At 43.0% G+C, this 21,794-nt stretch overlaps 1 protein-coding gene across 3 annotated transcripts in view; it reads right to left on the reverse strand.

Annotated features, from left to right (window-relative positions):
* Positions 1-1,805: 1,805 nt before the first annotated feature.
* The window catches only part of MTIF2 (mitochondrial translational initiation factor 2), a 348,454-nt gene continuing 328,465 nt past the window's right edge, over positions 1,806-21,794 (reverse strand). For 2 of the 3 annotated variants that reach the window (XM_078649490.1, XM_078649491.1), the window contains exons 13-14: positions 12,685-12,825; positions 1,806-2,540 (exon numbers count right to left, since the gene is read on the reverse strand). In XM_078649490.1, coding sequence (XP_078505616.1) covers positions 2,371-2,540; positions 12,685-12,825 — 311 coding nt within the window. In that variant the 3' untranslated portion in view covers positions 1,806-2,370. The remainder of the gene's footprint in view (positions 2,541-12,684; positions 12,826-21,794) is intronic. The other variant, XM_078649492.1, reaches the window with a different exon arrangement.

Genomic DNA, 21,794 nt, shown 5'->3' on the forward strand with positions numbered 1-21,794 from the left:
CCATAAGTCAGAAAATGTATCAGAATCTTCCTAGGCTTTGGACGGTTTGGGGTCAACCTGAAAGGATCGTGGTGCACTCTCTGAATAACTCTCAGAATCTCCTCCTCACTCTCCTCCAGCTGCAATTCAGTCTTGAAAAGCTGTACTACATATTTCTTAATATCCGCCCCTTCTTTGCCTTCCGGCAGCTTTAAGATCTTTGAGTTATTCCTCCTTTGCATATTTTCCAACCTTTCAACTGTCTCTTCGTGTTCCCTATCCTTACTCTTAATGGCATCCTGCTCTTTCCGATTAGCTGTAACCACCTCCCTAAGATCCTTAACTTCTGCCTCTAAAGCATCTGTACGGGAACTCAAAACATAATTTTTTTTTCTAGCATACTACAGGCAGCTCTAATATCTTCGTGATTTAGCTTGGAAACCTCAAACCCCTTATGCATATCAACATCTAATTTCTTCATAAGAGCAATAACTGAAAGATCACCTTCTAGCTCAGATTTTGATTCAGACCCTGCCTCAATATGACCGCTCAGCTGAATAGAATTCTCCGCCTCAACAGCCGAAGGACTCGGGGTACTCGTATTCTCTACCAACCCTATGCTCTCTCCCGGGGTTAAACACCTTCGTTTAAAGATGGGGCAAGTTGCTCTATGCTATCCTCAGTGATTGGGTCAGTCTGGACTTGTGGAGTATGACCAGCCTCCCTCCATATCCAAAGAAAGGACCTGTAAAGGATTGGGGCTTAGATGATTAGACCAGTCCAACAAATTTGCCTGTCCAATACTATTATCACCCTCCAGCGTACAGCTCGTGGCCGGACTAACATGCTTAGAACTAGAAACTGCTGCTGTATTGGTTGACTTAGGGGGACACTCTCCCTTTAATGTCAAAGTCTTTGGCACAACTTTAAAAAATGAGGTGAGAGAGGGTTTTGTCTTAATCCTAAACTCCAGTGAGCCCACCTTCCCCAACCTATTGCCACTACCCCCCTGTTCACTGTTTTTCTTTAGTGTGAGCTTTGCTTTGGTCCCACAGACACTCTCACTGCTTGCTATGGGTGAACCACTGTGCTTGGTAAGTAAATTATCAGGGCCTCCCTCCCGTCCCGCTGAAGACAAAGATTTCAAATATAAAGTGCCCACAGACCCCCTATACCTCCTGAGTCCTGCAAGTTGACCTCCGCGTTTAAAGCAGGGGGGGGGAGAATTTCCCTTTTATTACTCCGCCGAGAGCCAATACTAGTACTAGTCTTAATGTAATTACATTTAGGTTTGTCTGGTATTGCACCGCTGCATTGTCAACAAGGCCATAGGAAATGTCCTAAAGGCCTGGTAGGCTAGCCTGGCACTGCCTGTTTTAAGATAAATTTTTGGGTTGATGATGTTAACATGTCGTCAATATGCTCTGAGGCATGTAGACTCCCGAAATACAGTACTACAGAAAAAATAGTTAACACTCTTCTTGGTATGCAGAGGTTGGCTATACCAATCAAAACGTGATCAATTACTGCTATCCACCTACATTCTAAGTTCAGAAAATGGCAGAAGAGGACATGAAGCGCTGTAAACGGATGGCATGTGGGAGTGTGCATGTGGGGGTGACATTGGGAGGGGGACTTATGCCAACAGCTTGATTTCCCACATCCTGGTGAAGATTAATGACCATAAGTTAACCTCTTCTTCGATTATACACATTCACCCATGTCTCAGTCCACAATTACCTAGTTGCCACTAACATATGTTAATACCATGACTAAATACAATAAACTATAGCTTTCTAAATCCTATTGTAAAGAGGAAAATGCAATAAGTAATAAACATAGTTGTTTTATTTGATCAATTTACAGCAAATATCATACAAAGATCTGAGGAGTAGTACGGATAAGCACTTCACAAACGTGAAACCATCTGAAGTACAAAACCTCTGTTTTCTTCACAATATTTGACTGAAAAGATGTGTGAGAGAATCATTCAATTCATACTGTACCACAGAAAATGTTGTGCAATACAAACATGCAAGCTGTATGACTTGTATTTCTAAACAGCACAAGCCATTCAATAGTAATCGCTCCAGGTTTGGGAAAAAGTATTTGCTAGTCCATTTCTGCAGAATCCGTTTATCTTTACGTTGTCTAGGGTACTTCCTACCACAAATAAAAACATGGTGATATGTGAAAGCAATTCCATCATGTGGTCAACACAAAATGTCCCTTCTTCTGCGACAATGTGTTGTTTAATTTTAGTTGTGGGTAGACAATCCCAAAAGTGCTTTTAGTGGTTCCTCAGCGGGTCGCATCACATCACCCGCATATTGATTCTTGAAAATCAATACCCAACAGTTCACAAAGTGTTTTTGCCCGTCTTAATGGTAGTTAAAATCCTGGATCCCACAAGATTTTCTGTGCAACAATCTTTTCTTCATAGCATACTATTTCATCTCCAAACTTCAAATCAAATTCTTTGTCTAGGGTAAGGCCACATTCCATTCCAGTTTTTATTGTCTGTACATCATCCTTGTGGTGTTTCAAAGATGTCAAAGCTCCTACAAATGAAAGAGATGATTAGAGAACATATAGAACATGATTTGGGACCTATCACAATGAAAGGGCACAGACGGTTGTATACATGTATACACCCACTTTATTTTCTCGCTCTCGTTCTCAGTTCCCCTCCCCTTTCTCCTCTCCAACAAAATAGTGGTGGCAATTCACCTGAAAAATATTGTTTCTAATGTAATCTGTGCATCTTTAGAGTTAACCAGAATATAGAACTATTATCACAGGTACACAACTTTTCTTTCTCCGTCATAGAATCTTTTATTTATATAAAAGCAAACATTGGCAAAGACATCAGTTCTGGCTTTTGCATAGCTCAAGTCACTACTAGAAGTCAGTTTCTAATTCCGATGTAACAGTTTGAAGTAGTTAACAAGGCTACAGTCCTTCAACACTTTAGTGGATGCCCCTCTTCAGGCAGAAATAAATGCTCAAAAGGGCTTTCAGAAAGATGCCATACTTCAAGGCGTTAGTAGGTGTCCCTCTTGTGACAGATGCCAAGTGCTTCAAAGGACATTCACAAAGCTGAGGGGGGTTGGTTTCAACATATAATGTGCATACATATGTTTGCTATTGTACTGATCTGTGCTGGTTTTCCATAGGTAAAACATGCCAAAGCTGGTTTATAATAAGTGAATATTGCAGATTTCAATACATTTCTTGGTCATTGGTAAATGCAAATGTCTTTAAATATCTGGCATTGTACAAGCAAAATGCAGTCACTTGAAAGTGAAAGTATCCAATGGTTGAAGTTTGCCTGGACCCATTGTTCTATAATGTTAGCTGAGGTGGGAGGGCGCATAATATGAGTGGCATTTGAGCAGTCAAATGAATTAAATGGTTAACTAAACACCCCCTAGGCGAAAGTATTCTTAATAGGACTTTTTGGGAAAACATGAGTCTGAAAAAACAGCTAAAGCCGTCTTTAGGGCACACCCAAAAAGTACAAATAACTGATCAGTGGAAGGGGTGATCATTCACATCAATATATCTGATAACACATTGATCTACTTGAGGTTCAGCCGGTTTAAATCTGGCTGTAGCCTCCTGTATAGCATAAAACTAAAAATAACTAAACTGTCAGCTACAGAGTATCCCAGGCAATACACTTCACTATGATCAGGTCTGCATTACCGAATCAGAAGTTCCAACTGAGGGCATAGTGAGGGTCAGTATTCATGAGTATTTGTATTATTCTCCTCGAAAGGACAGGAAATGGGTACACAGAACTGTATCCTTTATCCCACTGGAAGCCAGTGAAATTCTATCAGGCTTGAGAAATAGGCTCACATTTCCTCAGATTACAACAGAGTCTAGCTCCTTAATTCTGAATTCTATGAACTAGAGCATGCCCCAGGGCAAAACTTTTCCCTAAACTTGCATGGGACCATACTCCCATGTAAATGATGTAACTCCCAGTCACTCTTACACTGATACTAACTTTGAGACTGCAAAAAACCGTTCTACTGAAGGGACCACACCAGCAGCTGCAATGTTATGCAATACAACTTTGCTGTAGGAGTGCAAAATGGGCAGATACTCATTAAAACCCTGTGGCTTTATTGTGTAAAGGGTGCACTGTCTCAGTTTGCGTTGCAGCGCACCTTTAACTAGGTGTGTCAGGCTCCAACACGGATGGTGCACCCTATAACAGATACTGTGGTACCCCAATCTCACGACTGCATCAGGATCCGCACATTAAAAAGACGGAGCAGCTGTTTGAAGCAACATTCTGTGTTTCACAGTGTAGGGGCCACACAATCAACTTTACATAGGGGGACAGAGAACCTCCTGCACGAGGTGTAGCGAGTGACTGCATTGGACTATTGGGGTCCAAGAGACTCACTACCCCCCCCCCCCCCCCCCTTCGGAGGGCTCCCTCAGGGGTCAAACTGTGTTCCACCTATGTACGGTGTACAGTCTGTGTACCTTCTGTCAGCATTTGTCTCTGCACCCGGGTCCATCATATGGTGGGTCGCATAGGCAAAGCATTTTGTTCATTTGCATGGGCCAAGACCCCTTGCAAATGATGGAATGCTCCCCATAGAAATGTGCTGGTGCTACAAGTGCACAGGCATGATCTGTTACTAATGGGTCGCACAAGCATCTGCAGCCCCTTTTGTAATACCAAAGTGCCCTTGGGGTGCAGAAAGCATGTGTCCCACTTGGTGTGCTCTGGGGCACTTTATACAGGCCCTGGTGACGGGTTTACATTCGTAAATTAAAAGATCCAGACAAACGCTCATAAGAAAAGTTTGAGGATCAAACCTGTTGGGACTCATCTGAGGATTAAGAATTATTCTTTCTTAAGACATCTGAAATTGGGGTTCACTTTGACGAAAAGACAGTGTGAAGGAAAATAAAATTAGAAGCCCTATCCAAAAATATCGAACGTAATTTTCATGCAGTTTGGTTGGGTACCTCAACATGATCCTTTGTCAATTTGTTTCTTCCACAATACCACAATACCAAATGTTCACACCATTCCTGGGGATTTTTATATTAAGAGCTGAGTTCACTTGCATGCTTCTTTATTGAGCACACGTTTATGTTTTCCCTCTGATCAGGGTCAAGGCTAGACTGGCCTTACCAGGCATCGGCATCTCCCCCAGGAGGCTGGAAAGGTGGGGGCCGGTTTTGCAGCAGTGCAGCAGTTTTGAAAGCACTTGATGAAGTGTTCCTTGTATAGTCAGTAGTTTTCAGGCAACGATTAAAGTATCAAGATAACTGGTGATTAATGTACCTGCTGGAGAGAGATCGAAGTTGTGTCTAGTGGCAGTTTTGACTCATCTAAGGTAGCACAGAAGGGGGTTAATATGCCTGGTGCCAAGGACGTGTATCATGCAGATCACAGAACAGCATTTTATGTGCATAGCTTAGTGGGTTATTGCTTTTGTCATAGAGACTCTTTTGCTACGGTGCAGTTAATAAGTTACACAATTATGATCTAGCACAGTGAGCTATGAGGTGTCATCAAAGAGCTGCATGCAAACTACATGGTACAGATTAGAAAGTTATGTTTTTGCTGAGTCTTTCATTATCCCAATGTTGCTAAACATTGTTTGTTTGGGTTGAAATAAATTCTTATTAGTAAAGCCAACCGTAACCACTGTGTTACGTTCTGAATCTTAGGTTTGTGCTTCTCTAGTCAAGGACATGAATCCTACACCTTGTAGTCCCCTTTGTCTTGTATAACATTATCTATACACTGATTTACACATGTATGATTAATTGTCTTTCTATATGATGTAAAGTGATCCGACACCCTACACTGGTATGAGAGGAGCTATACAACAAATGCAATACAATTGAGTGAGGGGCTATGGGGAGATGAGGGGCACTGTTGGAGGGTGACAGTGAGGGAATCATTGTAGAGCCCCAACAAGGATTGTTGAATCCTGGTGCACTCTAAGGTCATCATTTACTATGCTTTAAAAGCGAATACAATTGAATATATAAAGAAACAGAGTTGTAGAATACATCAAGTGTGCCCAACTTTTCTTTGGGGGGAGGGAGGTGGAGGCTTCTTAGACTCCCCCATCCTACTACTCAGCCACAACAGTTGTGATCGTTGCACGTCTGGGTCGCCCAGAAATGCTTGGCCAGGGACCTACAATTGTCCAATCAGGTCATTTTGTATTCCCCAGCCGCTCCCATTCCGGGCCCCGAAAGGGCCATTTCTGGCTGAACAGACAGAGGAATGGTGCTCCTGTTCTCTCGCCAATGATGGTGACCTTTTTTCAGGACTTTCAACACCTCACATTTGAGCAATTACGCCTCGATTACATTATTCCTCCTGGTTAATTCCTGATGCATAGGCAACTGCTAGCCGCATTGCGTTCACTGTGGAGCATAATGGTCGAAGAACCCTCAACACATGCAGTGATCCATAATGCACTTCAGGAACAGACTGGCCTTCCACTGACGCACCCCTAACAGCTGTGGGAGGCAGACTTTGGCAGACCTTTACATGACATCAAATGGACAAGTGAATTGGAATCCCCCCCAAATTATATCCAGGAATGCCCACTTTACAAGTATTCAGTTCACCATTCTTCATAAGGCATACCTCACACCGCCACACCTCATCCGTATTTTGCCTACAGCTAATCTACCTTGCTTCAGGTTCCAGGTCCCAGGCCCGTATGGTCGACCTACAGCACATGATTTGGTCCTGCCCCCCACATACCTGTTTACTGGTGTGTCATACACTCCGCACTGACCACTGTTACAGAGCTTAATTCCGCAAAAAGCAAATGGGCAACGGACTTATCGAAAAAAAAAAAGCACCTCACATCTGTACTGTAGACATATTGGAGTCCAGGTTCGTACACACTTCTCAGTACCCGTTGCCCTTTGGTGCCACTGTTCACAGATTCAAAGACTATAATTCCCATAGAGCAGTGCATGTGAACAAAAAGCCTTAGAGTCTCTTTATAATTTATTTTAGTCCTTTATTATCAATTAGAAATATGCTTATTTTAAAGAAGTAGCGAACGTGTTTCGTTCTGTTTACACATGCAAAAATGATTTAATTACTTTATTGATGACTGTCTTTCTAAGCGGCGTATACCGGACAGGTTCAAATATGGACTAGGGGTACCATCCCGTATTTATTTACTGTTCTCTTTGCTCTACTGGTATGCTGAGAGACTTTACTAATTGGTAAGTCTACCCTCAGTTTCACTAAGATCTCTGCTGGAGACGATTATCTGAGTCTTCTCCACACCTTATTCTGGTTTTAAAATATTTAAGGTTTTTGATATCTACAAAACGCATATTAAATAGCATTTTTATATTATCTATTTTTAGATTTTGATTCTTTCAAGCCAAAGTAGCATCACAACGACAGCTACTCTTTCTTTCTTAATGGACTGAAATCAACAATTGCAGTTAATAGTTAAATTTGTTTTCAAAGGTGAGGATATCAATCTTTTCTTTTTTCTCCTCTTTTACGTAACCCTATTTTGAGCTTTACTATTTTATCTTCTGTTTTCTGCTCACCCTTGGTTGAAATTTCTTTCGGTTTGCCTGAAATACATGTTCGTCAATATATGCAGCGGACAGCTTTTGCCGTGTGATGCAAGGACATCCATTACCTGCTCTTCTGTTTCTTCATGTGAATTTGATATGTATTTTTGTTAATTAATCTGATGAAAAACTTCTAAAACTGTTTGATTGTTGACCTAGTGTCTCTTATTAATGATGTGAATCAAACCACAAAATGATTAAATATTAGCGAAACACTTGAGATAACAAATGTAAATACGTGATTTTTGTGTCCCCCTTTTCCTAATGTGTAGTGATCTAAAAAGATTTCAAAATAAGTGTATGATTATGTGGCTCTTTTTAATAGTATATCTTTGTTTGTGACTATGTATGTAATAACAATTGTAATAAGTTGTGTTTATGTATGTATAAATAATTGTAATATGTTGTGTTTATGTCGTCTGTCAAAGTGTTTTGGTTTGTGTCTTATATATGTTTTATGTTACTTTGTCCGCAGCCCTGAAGAAGTTCTCCTGGCAGTTTGTCAAACGGAACGAAACGCGTTGGCTGCTTCTTTAAAATAAGCATATTTCGAATTGATAATAAAGGACTAAAAGAAATTATAAAGAGACTCTAAGGCTTTTTGTTCACGTGCACTGTTAGAGAGCTGACGTTGTTGAACTCCTGGGAGCAACGGCCCCCCCATATCTTCTCTAGAATGAAGAACCACAAAGTGAGAGCTCGATTTACTAACCTGGCTCTCCTGCTACCTAAGCGCCTCCTCACTATTCATTGCGAGCCCCTTACCCACCAGCTCTTCCCCAGTGGCATGCAGAACTTTTCTGTTGGGACAAAGCTGAAAGCTCGCACTGCACTGGGAGGAGGCAAGGCGCATACTTAAACACCCAATAGCCCCTGCTTGGGACACCATGCTGCAGCAATTTAAAAATCTAATAGCTGATGATTCACCCCCTAAAGTCCCCCTCCCCTGCTGGCTCCTTGATTTCTTGGATCTCATCTTGCCATCCGGGTTGTACTCCCAACTAGTCACTACCCTATTGCACTCACTTGACAAAGCTCCTTTCCTCATACTCGTGCTCCCCACTGGTTAACCTCCTCCTTCCCCTCTCCACTCCTGCAGTTCTTCCTTCACCCCCCCCCATCCTTAGCCTCTCCTTCCACACCTGTTTATCTTGTGGTTCCGTTTCAGGATTGTTTGGGGGTTAAGATATTGGGTGACCATCATCCTACATCACGAGGACATGACCCTTGCTACGTATTATCTATAGCCGCCAGACTCTGACGGTGTGGTATATAACCTTAAGCATCTTCATCCGGTGACTATGCATGGCTCTAATGAGTTGGCCTCTACCTCACACAGTTCCATTTTTCTACAAAGCAGAACAATGGAGTTTTAAACGGGATGGAACCACATTTTCTCAGTTACTGACTTACAACGATCACTACAGTGGAAAGTATTTAGGCAGGGTGATCATGACATGCAAAGAACTGTGGCTTCCTCATCAATATTTATCTGCCCCAAAATTTCTTCTACTTAGACAATGTCAAAAGTGCACCAATCATATCAGCTAAAATTATATTTTAAAACAAATAAAATGATATGACGCTATGGAAGCTGACCAATCAAACAAAGGAGAAGTGAAGTATCTGCAGGGCCTACACCAGGATTTGCATCATATTTGCCTATCTGACTCTAGATACTTTATGAAATAACATGGACAATTTATTTTTAAGCCATGCAAACATTAGCTATCAAACTGAGGGGCTTGATATGGGTTTTGAACACCATTGTGGTGTCACACACTGCAGCACCTACCAACTGGTCAAAGTATTTCTTTCTATTTTGTTTGAAGAAACGTGCATGCCAGCTTGTCATCAATCATCATTGGCTTCCTCAACTTCTGTTCAACTTTCTCACAAGCTTTCCTTGATTGAGTGTGGATGTTCACAGGTGATGGGATGGTGGTGTTGCTGATGATGTGTGTTGTATGCCATTACCGGTGGTTAAAAAGAGGAGTACACTGAAACCTTATGTATGAAAATGTATTGCATGACGACGTCCACTAGTACCTTTCTTGGACCGACTTGGCTAATTTCAGTGAGTCCAGCTATCTGTTTAGTACACAATGGACAAAAACATTTCTAGGTGCCAACCTTATGTACTCGGTACTAGCAAAAATTGTGCGAAAGAACAATGAAGTGGTTAGATGAGTGCTTAAATAAATAATTACTTTTCTTCTGTAAAGCAAGGGCACTACAGTATTAAAAGAGCACTGCCTGAAGGCACATGGTGGCCAGGAAAACATGGGGCTTCCAAGAGACCCTGCTTCGCTGAATTTATATGTTACATTGTTACCCCTGTTCCAATGTGTGTAATAGAAGGGAGTTCTTAAACAGTCTTAGCTAGCAGTCACGCCAGTAACTATTATTTTTCAATTAAGAGACCGTATACCTTTATCTATGTCCAGCAAGGATTAAGGTTGTAATAACTAAAATGTAATTAAACTGTTTCTTAAGTCAGTGTAAACTCCGATTTTTTTTAACTTTATTTTTATATGATGGGGTGGTAAATATGACCGTAAGGGTGACATCTTTATGTAAGGTGGTCCTCAAACATTTCACCTTTGCACTGCAAGCAATTTACATGTTTTGCTTTTGTCAACCATTTGAAATTACTCATTTTAAGTGATGTGTTTCGCTGGTTTAAGGTGTTATGGAAAAATTACTTGTAAAAGCCCGTTCTGGAGAAACGTTTTCAGAAATTGCTGTCTGCAATTTATTTCACAGCAATTGGAACTCAACATATTCATGAAACCAACCTGGCGAATGCGGTTTATTTTGAAAACCTGAGCATACGTCCTTTTTTAAGTGAGTGCATTTTGATGCGACATGGTGCCACCTTCCTTCGTCCTCTCCTTCTCCGAGACATTTAGTTTTTCCTTCTCTGCACTACCACTCTGGCCTTTTTAGGTCTCCCATGACAATGCAGCTTGTGTGACTTTATGTGGTAAAAAAAAAAAGCTTTCAGAAGTACTACAAAATCCAAAATCAGTTTAGATATCATCATTGTGTGGGGGTAAATCATCCCCATCATCATTATCAGGTGGATCCGAATCTGGGCTAAAAAGGTGATGAACCCTCTGAGGAAGGCCTTGTAGAAGAGGAAGTATTTTTTCTAAATCAGAATGCAAGGGGACTGTGAATGCTGGAGTGGTGTCAAGATGCGACCTTGGTCGGGTTAGGCTTGATGTCGAACATCGCACCAGACTTGGCAGCGGCTCAGCCTCTGGCGCCGGCAAAGTCAGGACTGGTCTCAGTTGAGAAGGGACTAGCGCAAATCTTTGCCCAGAATGGAAGTCAGCACCGAAGTTTGTGCAAAACCAGAGGTGGGTTCTAGGGGCACAGAAGGCGCTGAGGGCAGACTCGCTGACAGTAACGCAACTGGAGGCCCCTGAAGATTCCTGGAGCCCAAAAGCATGCTAGAGGAAGCCTGAAGAGTGCCAAAAATAAGCAGCATGGACTCCTTAAAGCTTTTACCTGCTGCGGAGATGCTCATGGCTTGTGGAACTGGGTATGCGACCGAGGACAGGGAGAGAGATCAACCAGTACCTTGACACATTCCAGACTTCTGTTTGGACAGAGAGTGGCGGGATAGGGTCGAGTTCCACTCAGACTTCTTGTGCTTCTTCTTAGATTTAGACTTTGACTTACCGGAAAAACCTCAACTGCAAAGAGAACCTTCCTCAGGAGCGGCCTTGAGAGAGGGACAAGTCCACACCCTCAATTGGGCGCAGGATTAAATGAGGTTCATTACTTCTTTTATGTGTCTGATAACAAACGCTTGGCTTTATGGTCCCGTATCGCTTTCAGGTGCATCAGGGCACATTGTTTCCATACCATGAGCCCAAGCACTAGAGTCACACCTCATGCAGGTCTGTCATCGACATCTGTTTCAAACAGTCATGACATAGTTTGAACCCTATGGTCTGCAGTGGGGACATTATTCTATTGCACACACGAAAAGATCTGGACTGACGAAAAGGGACCAGAGCTTCGGATCTGTGTTCAAAAGATTGGAAACAAAGGAACTGATGGTGCACATGGGTGGCGTTTATATGCCCACTCTGTAAATTCAGGGATGGAATGAGGCCTACGCAGTGTCGCATGGCACCACGTAGCTGTATACAGGAGCACTGATGTGAAAGTGTCCAGATCCAGTCTGGTGTGTGGCAAATATTCTAAAGGTGAGGAATCTGCAGTTAGAAGTATCCACCAGAATAGATAAGCCACTTGGAGTCAATCTAAGGAAACTAAGATATTGTCTTCAAAGCCTATAATTAGGGCAAAACTGTCCAGTGTGTCTCTTATTTAACCTACCCTGACATGCTTCCATTTTTAACCATATCCAAGAACATCACTATCTCCCGGTAAAAAAAAAATCCTATTATCTTTAAATGCTTTATTTGTTTCAAAGCTCTAAATGACTGTGGCCCTGCTTCTATTAGGAATCTGCTTTCCTGGAATGATGCCAATTGAACTCTGCTCTGCCTCTGCCCGCTTGGTAAAATGTATTTCTTTATCATCCATCCTTGACTGATTTGCAGTGTTATAGTCTACCTTTATTGACCAATTTGGAAACAACCAATGAGGAACAAATTATCTTAATAAAATTAGTATTTAAAGATATAATTATTTAATATTTATATTTAGGAAATGTATTTTTAGCCCATGATTAAGCATTCCTGTTTTAGTAAACGTTATGTTTTTTAAACAGTGAATAGACTAACAACAAAAAATCTGGGAGCAGAATGAAGCGAGCTCTGGTGACTGAGTAGATTAATGCATCCGCAGCATGTATCTGTCTTAGACTTCAGGTTTCCGGTTCACAGCTTGTCCACTCAGCCTTTCATCGCACTCAATAAAATGAGTACCATTGAGTTGGGAAATTAACCTCTATTATTCAACACCAAGAAGTGCTTCTGTGTTAACTTGCACTCTACAAATTCACGCTATGTTGAAAGCACTTGCGAAGGTACAAAAACTGTGAAATACTTAAAGTAAACCAAGGGAGAAAGTCGGTGCCTTCATTTAGTTAAGATCTATAGAGAATAGTCCACTTACCTTGCCAAATAATTTCACCACTGCGAATTAATTTAAACTTCTTTTTTCTGTCCAACAGCCCTTTCTGCACTCTGCAACCTCCTACTGGGACTTTCTTTTTCCCTACGGTTACATCAAAAGATGCCAGCACTAATGCCTCCCCTAATAGAAAATAAAGAATAGCAACATCATCAATAAAATAAATGAAATCTAACACGTTTTTTACTTTGGTAACACTCTTTCTGGTAGCTAATCAATTTAAAAGCAGATTCCTCACCTTAGAATACTGCCGAAGCACCAGACTGGATCCAGAAACTTTTTTCCAGCAATGCCACGAGATAGCGGTGGGTGTCGCCACGCTGGCTCCATGCCGCCGTGGAAGTGACGGAGTAGAGTCACATACAAGTGTCACCCCGGCGGGTTCATTTCAGTTTGTCTCTTTCCACGCCTTCACATGCGGAGCTTGCGGAGCAAAAAGTGGTCGGTACCCATTTGCATATTCCTAACTTGGAACCTTTTTAGATGTTAATAAGAGGCTACTCAACAGAACGAGGAGGTGGGAAGGCAGTGAGGAGTCTGATGTTATATAGAGCATGCACCAAAAAAAAACGTTACAGAAGGTAAGTAACTTACATTTCTGATGGATACTTCTAACTACCGAATCCTCACCTTAGCAAAGGTATACCTTTGATAAAAGATACCCAAAAAATTAATTTGATAAAAGATGCCAAAGCAGTACCTCCCCAGGAAAAAGGGTCCGTGGAGTTAACTCAGACAAAGAAGTCCCGCAGGACCAAGCAGATGTAATGTCAGTCCCCCTGGACCTGGCATTTAAGGCAGTAGTGATTCATGAACATATTCACTGATGGTCAAGTCCCAGCCTGGCAAAGGTCAAGGAGAGGCACTCAACTGTTGTGTGAATGAACCACGTATGCGTTTACCACGCATGCCGGTTCCACGCTGTCTCAACAACCCAAGTCTTAACCAAGAATATGCCTTTACCACACATGCCTTTACAATGAATTATGCAAGACTGGACAGGCAAGTTTTACCCCCCCCCCCCCCCCCCACCAGACACCTGCCTCCGCCCGACTTCTAAAACTAGCCCCTCCCTCCTGAAAACCACCCAGCGGGTCCTAAAAATGTCCCTGTCCCTAGTCCTAAAAACTACCCTTCTATCCCCAAGCCCCAAAACCTACCCAACTCTCCAAGCCCCAAAAACTACCCCAATTCCCAAGCCTTAAAAACGAACCTGCCCCCTAAGCCCTAAAAAGTATTACCATCCTTGCCCCCTGCCCTGAGCCCTAAAACAGCCCCACAAGCTCCCACCCTGATATCTAAAACTACCCCACCTCCTAAAAAAAAACAACCCCCGAGCCCTGAAAACTATCCCAACCCCCGTCCTTAAAACTACCCTGATCCCCCCGCCATAAAACTACCCCAACCCCCCGTCCTGAACACCACCCAGAATCCTCCTAACCCTGAAAACTACCCCAACCCCACCTCATACCATAGAAACTCACCCAAAACCCGGCACCAGCCCAACTTACCTCACTGAGTCGTATCCTCTCCCGGTCCTTCCTAACTGTTTCCCGCACTCCACATGCTAAAGCAGTGACTGCAGCCTTAGCCCTGGTGGAATGAACTCTCAGACCTTTTAGAGGCTGCTTCTCGGCTAGTGCGTAGCAGAACTAATTTTAGATAACTATCTAGCTCAACAAGGTCTTATGCACAACGTTCCCTTTGTTCGCCAGAGGGTTCACCACAAAAAAGATGGTTGGCCTCATAGTGTTCCTTGGTACAATCAATAGAACAGCTTAACGCCCTTTTGGGGTTGAGCTGAGGATGCCTCTCCTCCTTTTTCGAAGGGTGAGAAAGCAGGTAAAGAACGCAGGAAGGTGCAGACTGCTCAAAGATGAAAATTAAGCAAGAGTGTTGTCCCCATTCTCAATACCAGTTTATCTGGAAAAAAGGTGGTGTAGGGTGGTTGCACAGACAGTGGCTGAAGCCAACTCAAGTGGTGAGCTGAAGTAATTGCAATAAGAAAGATAGTTTTCGAGTTAAGAGACGCAGTGAGCAGCTATGCATCTGCTCTAATGGAGTGCGCTTGAGAATTTTTAATGGCAAATTAAGGTCCCACTGTGAAGGACAAACTGTTTGGGAGGAAACAAATGTCAAACCTTTCATAAACCTCATCGCAACAGGTGATTTAAACAATGACTAAGTCTGGTAAATGTAAAAAGGCTGAAAGAGTCAACAAATAACCTTCAATATTGCCAATTGCAAGCCTCTGGTGGTCCAAAGACAAAATGAAAAAAAGAACATCAACAGCCTGGCTTGTAAAAGGTCAGTCTTGACGGCTATCACACCAGGCCACAAACCTGTGCCAGTGACTGGCATAAATGGACTTTGTGGAAGGGCGCATAATGGCTACCATGACATCTACCACTTCAGGCGGCATTTCAAACGTGGCCAACATCCGCCACTCAGTCTCCATGCATGGAGGACTAGATTGCATAGATTTAGGTTGAGCACCTTGCCCTGTGGTAAGAGAGGGGGTCCTCAGAAAATAGTAACCGGATTGGAGGACAGATGCTCATGTCCAGAATTTCTGGGTCCCACACTCTCTTGGCTCAATCGGTAGCCAAAAGGATAACACTGGCTTGGTCAGTCCTGATCTTTATTAGAACTTCAGGAAGGAGATGCAGGGGCAGGAATGAGTACAGGAGTACTGTGTTCCATTATTGCTGAAATACATCTCCTAGTAAGCGGCCTCATGGACCCTCCGATGTGTAAAACAGTTGGCACTGCATTTTTAACGGTGGTTAAAAGATCTAGCGAAGGTCCTCCTCACTGTCTGCAGACGACAGCTGCCCCCTGGGGATGTATAGGCCATTTGAGATCTGCCTGATGCCGCCTGCTTAGCACGTCTGCTCAGATATTCATGGATCCCATCTGGTGGCTCGCAATGAGGAAAACAGCCTGATGTGACAACCAAATCCAAAGCTGTAGAGACTTTTGGCTCAGTACTCCGGGACACACTCCACCCTGCTACTAGAAATACTACATGGCAGTGATGTTGTCGGTTACCACCTTCACCAGCCTGCCCCTAATGAATAGATGAACGCATTCAGAGCCAGACCAATTGCCTGAAACTCCAACATTCTGATAAGGAGCCAGGTTTCCATCGGAGACCAGAGTCCTCTGATATTCACCTTCTCCAGGTGGCCTCTCCAACTCATTAATGACATCTGCTACCACCGTCTGTTCTGGGAAGGAAGCCTGTTGCTGGACAAATTGCGTTTGAGCAGCTACAACTGCAAATCGTGAGCCACCTCTTCAGTAATTTGAATAACTTTCAATAGATTTACTCACTGCTGGGCCCACTGGAACTTCGGATTCCATTGTGCAACCTGTACGTGCCACCTGGAGTAGTCGACTAGGAAGGTGCAGGATGCCAAAAGGACAAGAAGCATCAGAGCTGTTCTCACCAAGATCCAGGAGCTTGGCTGAAACATTGGGATCATAAACCAAATGTCCTGGAATTGTGGCGGAGGGAAGGCCTTGAACTGTACTGTATCCAAGATGGCTGCAATGAATGGCATCCTCTGAGAAGGAGTCAGGTCTGACTTTGTCTCGTTGATCGTGAACCCAGACGATGTCAAGAGGGTCGCCATCATCTGGAGGTGGTCTACAACTTACTGTGGCGAGCTCACCTTCAGCAGCCAGATGTCAAGCTGGAGGTAAACTGGTATACCCTAATCTCCGAAAGTGTTGCACGACCACCACTATCACTATTGTGAACACACAAAGTTGAATGGGAGCACTGGAAACTGCAAATGCTATTGGCTGACACTGGACTGCAGGTAATTGTGGTGGAACAGCAATGTGGGTATGAAAATTGTCATCCTACATATCCAAGGACACCATACAGTCCCCCAAGTCCAAAGCAGCTTGGATTCGGACTACTGTGAGCATTTTGAATTTGCCCTGACAAAGTCGAAGGTCCAATATAGGCCAAAGGCCTCTGTCCTTTTTTGGCACAAGGAAGTAGCAAGAATAACAACCCTGTCGTTTTTACGAGTCCAGAACCATCTTGATAGCTCATTTGAAGAGCAACACACTCACATCCTGTAACAGAATGGAAAGGTGCTCTGAAAGTCGGTTGGATGAGGGTGGAAACTTTGGCATAGAAAAGGGAAAGTGTAGGGGACAGCCATGCTGAACGATTTAACGATTTGTCTTTTCCATCTGTTGTATGTGAGGAATTGCTACCTAGAAAGGAAATACTGTATTCTGCTCTCACAAGATGGGAATGCACCACTAAGGTCAAACAACAGCGGCTTAGATGCTGCTTGAAGTAGTGCAAGAGGGCCAGGAGGACTAGTGTCCTTGCGTGCTTGCGCACTGCCTGCCAGATCCTGCCACAAACTTCAAACTGACTGGTGAGCCTGTTGCAGTGGTTGGGGCGACTGTCGCAGTCTACACACCAGACCCCTGTAGTAGCTTCTGAATTACTAATGTGAGAAATGCTTGGCAGGAGTCAAGAGAGCATGCAGTGTTTCTATTGTATTTAAAGCCATCCAGTGCAGAATTAGCTTTTTCCACCAAAATGACATGAGCCATCAAAGAGCATATACGTATGGGAGAGGCTTGTACATCTCCAGAAAATCCTGTAGAAGGCATCCACGCATGCCATCGGAGAATGGCACTGGTGCTAACGGCCTACCAAGGCAATCCGTGGTATCAAGGTCAGCATGAATCACGTATTTGCCCGTGTCTTGACCATCATGAACTGATTGAGCCAGAGAGGCAAGATCTCATTGGCCATGTCCAAGACAGTATACCCAATAAACAGACTTCATTATCAGATATCAAGGCCAGGCTAGCAAAGGAGAACATTTGTTTTCCAAATGCCTCAATCCTCTTGGACTCCCTATTCAAAAGATTCACGGGGAATGAACTGAGTTTCACCTTGCTGCTTGAAGCCTGAACCACAGGGCTCTCTGAAGTAGGGTGTTAAGTGAGAAAATCAGTAGACGGTCTGTGACGCCTGGGTACCTGCCTATTTACTGGTTGCTAAGATCAAAGCTTTGACCAAGTGCCCATCAAGGTATCAGTGAAAGCCTCGTTGAATGGATGTAAAGTTTCAGGTATGGCTGGCTTAGGCTGTGAAGTAAAAGTTCCTTGACTTCGGTAAAGCTATATCTGGTAGAGACACAGTCTAGTCACATATTCCTTAACTTTGAATTCTCCATAGGCACCAGACTGGATTGAGAAATTTGTTCAGCAGTACCTCTGTACACCAGGGGACAGCGTTGTAAGACTCCGTGGTGACATCGCCTCCAGATATGACATCAATGGAGCCATATAAGTCCCCTCTGGCGTGCAGATGTCAGTTTCTTCTGTGAAACCTTCGCACCAGAATGCGGAGCCATTACAGAAACTGGTTGTGGAAACAGTGTGCCAAACATTAATAAAGAAGAAACATCAAATGGTATGTTAATACCGGATATGGAGTTCAAAGAAACCCCTAATAAAATCAACGAAACCCCATATGAGGGAAGAGACCATACACTCTATAGGCCATTCATCAATGGTAATGAATGGCATGGCAATAGCCAAACACAACCTATAACAAAACAACAACACCAGGCTGTTTGTTAAATCACACCATTACATGATATATTGACAGTACCAATGTCAAGGTATGAGGATACCCAGAAGCCTTTCATATAAATAACAAATAAATGAATACTGCCCACTGAAGTGCAACCCAGAGTGAAATAGAAAACCCACCCTCACTCTACCAACCACACACATTTGAAAATGGATGGTGTTGCAACATATAAACAAAACTAAGTGGCCAGGGCACACAGTTTGTTTAGCCCCAACAGAGATTGAGATAGTGATCACTGGTATATAAAGCCAGTACTGAAAGGGTATAACCTTTACTTCAAAGGTCATTTGCAGAGCGGGGAGGATGGGCTGAGCGTTAAGAAATCTGCGGCTAGACTGTGTCTCTACCAGATATAGCTTTACCGATGGTAAGTAACTTTTACATTTGATAGACACATCTTGCAGCAGATTCCTTAACTTTGAATTAAATACCATAGCTATACCCTCCCCTGGAGGAGGGTCTGTGAACTAATCCTACAAACGTTCTGAAAGAGAACTAGCTTGTCATGTATTCCTATAGGTTCTGAATCGATCCCCCTATTCCTGACCCTATTCTGGTTAAACTAACTATCAAGTTAACTAACAGTCAGCCCATGAGGCAAGAAAAGCCCCCATGATGCAGATACCGTTATCTGACGCAGTCACACTACGGCACAGGAACGTGTTATCTGATTAGGTCATAACGCTTGAGATCTAATTAGACAAGCGACATTCCTCCAGCCCCTGATAAGGCATACGACGTTCTCATAACAAATCAAACCTATGACAACCTGGAAAATCCGTGCGGCCATTGTTTTGATTTCACAGAGAACTTCAGTAAAAGAATGTGCTAACGAGCAAGTCGTATGACATCTTTATTGACGTATCTATGTCCATCCTTACGTCAATCTCGGCACCTTTAAGGTATAAATATTGCCGATCTTGCCCTATGCAAACACACGCGTGGTGACGAGACGGAGCAGCCATACTTGCCGAAGCCCAGAAGCAGAGCAGACCCCGCTGGCAGCAGCCCCGCCTTCCTGACGCGCTGAGAGACGCGCTGCTTTCTCCTGCCGAGAATCCAGCACCGGCGTTTCTGGGCAGCCCTCGCAGGCAGCCTGGAATATCGAGAGCAGAGAAAGAGATACCATTCCTCATTCATCCTAACTTCCAGGTACAGAACTGAATAACCCCTCACAGAGAATTCTTTAGTTATTCACTTGGCAAAAACAAACTTAACTTAAACTGTAACTTTCTATTCCCGCCCACGCATTAGACTTAGGTCAGGTACACGGGGTAGGCGTATTTAGAAACACCAGTTGAGTACGTTTAGTCAAATGTATATGTGTATGTAAATATATTTTAATCATTTTAAACATCATATGGCTCAGAAACCATATCAATGTTTTTACAGTATTATTTTATACTATTGCTTTTAATGTATGCACTTTACTTAACTATAAGTATTGCAATAATATCGATCCATTTCTCTTGTACGAGAAAAGAGACTGATCAATAAATAACACCTTTTTATTGAACACGCCCGTCTCTTCCTTTTCTCTACAATCTGATGAGACTAAGAATGCACGTACTGACTGAGTAAAATAATTGCCTTGTGCTCACACGACTCTGGAGATACACTCTTGATTAGGGGAGAGCAAAGTTGTCATGTTCTATGGTTGTCAGAAACTAAATCCCTTCTTGTCTAATCAGGGGAGTTAATTCTTTCCTGAACATTCGAGAAAGTTTCTAGCGAACTCTGAGCTACGCTGGCAAACCCAAAACTTAAGTCTAGTATCGACAGTAGTAGACCTAGTTAACGTCTGGTCTAGGCCTTTACTGCTGTAGGTATTATTCCAATGCGCAGAGCCTATTGGGAAGATAGGAACTACACTACATGGCGCCCAACGCGTTTGGAAAGGGCGATAAAACTAACGTAAGACATTTAGAGTAACTCAGTCGTGCTTTCTCACTCAGACCCCTTTTCCCAAATACTCCAAAGACGTCTGGAGTGGGTGAAAGGTAATATCCTCCAAAACCTCGCAGGAGGGAACTCCTATGTAAGGTTCTTGGTTTAGTCAACGTTGAAGGATACACTGTTCCAAAATATTGTGCATCTAATCTTTGTTCCATAAGAAACCTGATCTGCAAACAAACATAATACCATCCTGTCGGTAAAATGGGAGACAGTGATGAAGAAAGAGAGGCAGTTAGATTAGCAGCTGAAATAGTAGCAGCTGATACTGCAGCACTAGATGCGGACGGGGATATAATACTCATCCCGGTCGCCAAAAGGAAATCTATAACCTTAAAACTTATAGAAAATGGACTGACACCTAGAGGTGGCACAGTCATATTCGTAATTGAGGCACACGAATATCGGCAGACAGAGGTATACTATACATGGATACATTTTCCAGCAGCAAATGCTGTAACAAAGTACTTCCACTATTACAAAATAGAGGTTCCACCCGACATTTACACTCCTTTCGAGGAGGTGGAAGTACCACTCAAATTCCAAGAGCATTTGCTCTTATTTGATGGCGCCCTAATACATAATAATCACATCACCAGGCTCGGTCCTTTAGGTAGACCAGGAGCAACGTGGCCGGTCTTAGCCGGATACACACCACACCCAGACATCGAAGGAATGTCTACAGGAGAGCTGTTAATACAGCTAAAACAATTACTAAAAATTCATAGACAATTAGTCCAGTATGTAATGCGGACTTCAACAATTCAGCCAGCGATTAAACTTCCACAGCTGACCCCACACCAGGGGAACACAAATAAAATCACACCACAGAACATCCAATCCTGCCTAGGTAAAGTCCCGGCTAAACGGGAACAGATACCATTCTGGTTGGCACAGAAAATCACCCAAATAGAGGCGGTGTTTCCTGACACCACCCCGCTAGAAAAACACAGGATTCTGACTATATGTCTCCCAATGGGAATCGCACCACACATAGAGGACTGTGACACTTGGCGTACAGTCTTTGCTTCAATCTACACAAAAACGCACGGTGTTCCATCCATTTCGGTAATACCAGATGTGCTAAAACAAATTCAAGATGAATACGGTCCAGAACCAGCTTTAACTCTTGGTATGAAATTACTGAAAGACTTCAAGCAGGTCTCGGCTATATTATTAGCCAATATAAAAGGTGAAGCAGCAAACGTGGCGATCCGCCAGAGGTTAAAAGAGACAGATATAGCAGACCAACCAGCTGAAATTGCCAGAATCATAGAAAAATCCTATGAAGAACTAGGTAGAGATAGTTTAGGTGGAATACCAGTAAAACCGCAACTGACTGAAAGTCCAGAAAAAATATTTTTTAATAATAATTCACCAAAAAAGAACTGGGATGGAAACAAACAATCCAATCCAAAAGAAAAGAAATTCCAGTCCCGAGGAAGGTCTCCTAGGCGAAGGGAGAAATCTCCGAACCAGAGACACAGGTCACCCCAGA

The sequence above is a fragment of the Lissotriton helveticus genome, chromosome 6 (assembly GCF_964261635.1).
Source record: "Lissotriton helveticus chromosome 6, aLisHel1.1, whole genome shotgun sequence".
NCBI lineage: Eukaryota > Metazoa > Chordata > Amphibia > Caudata > Salamandridae > Lissotriton > Lissotriton helveticus.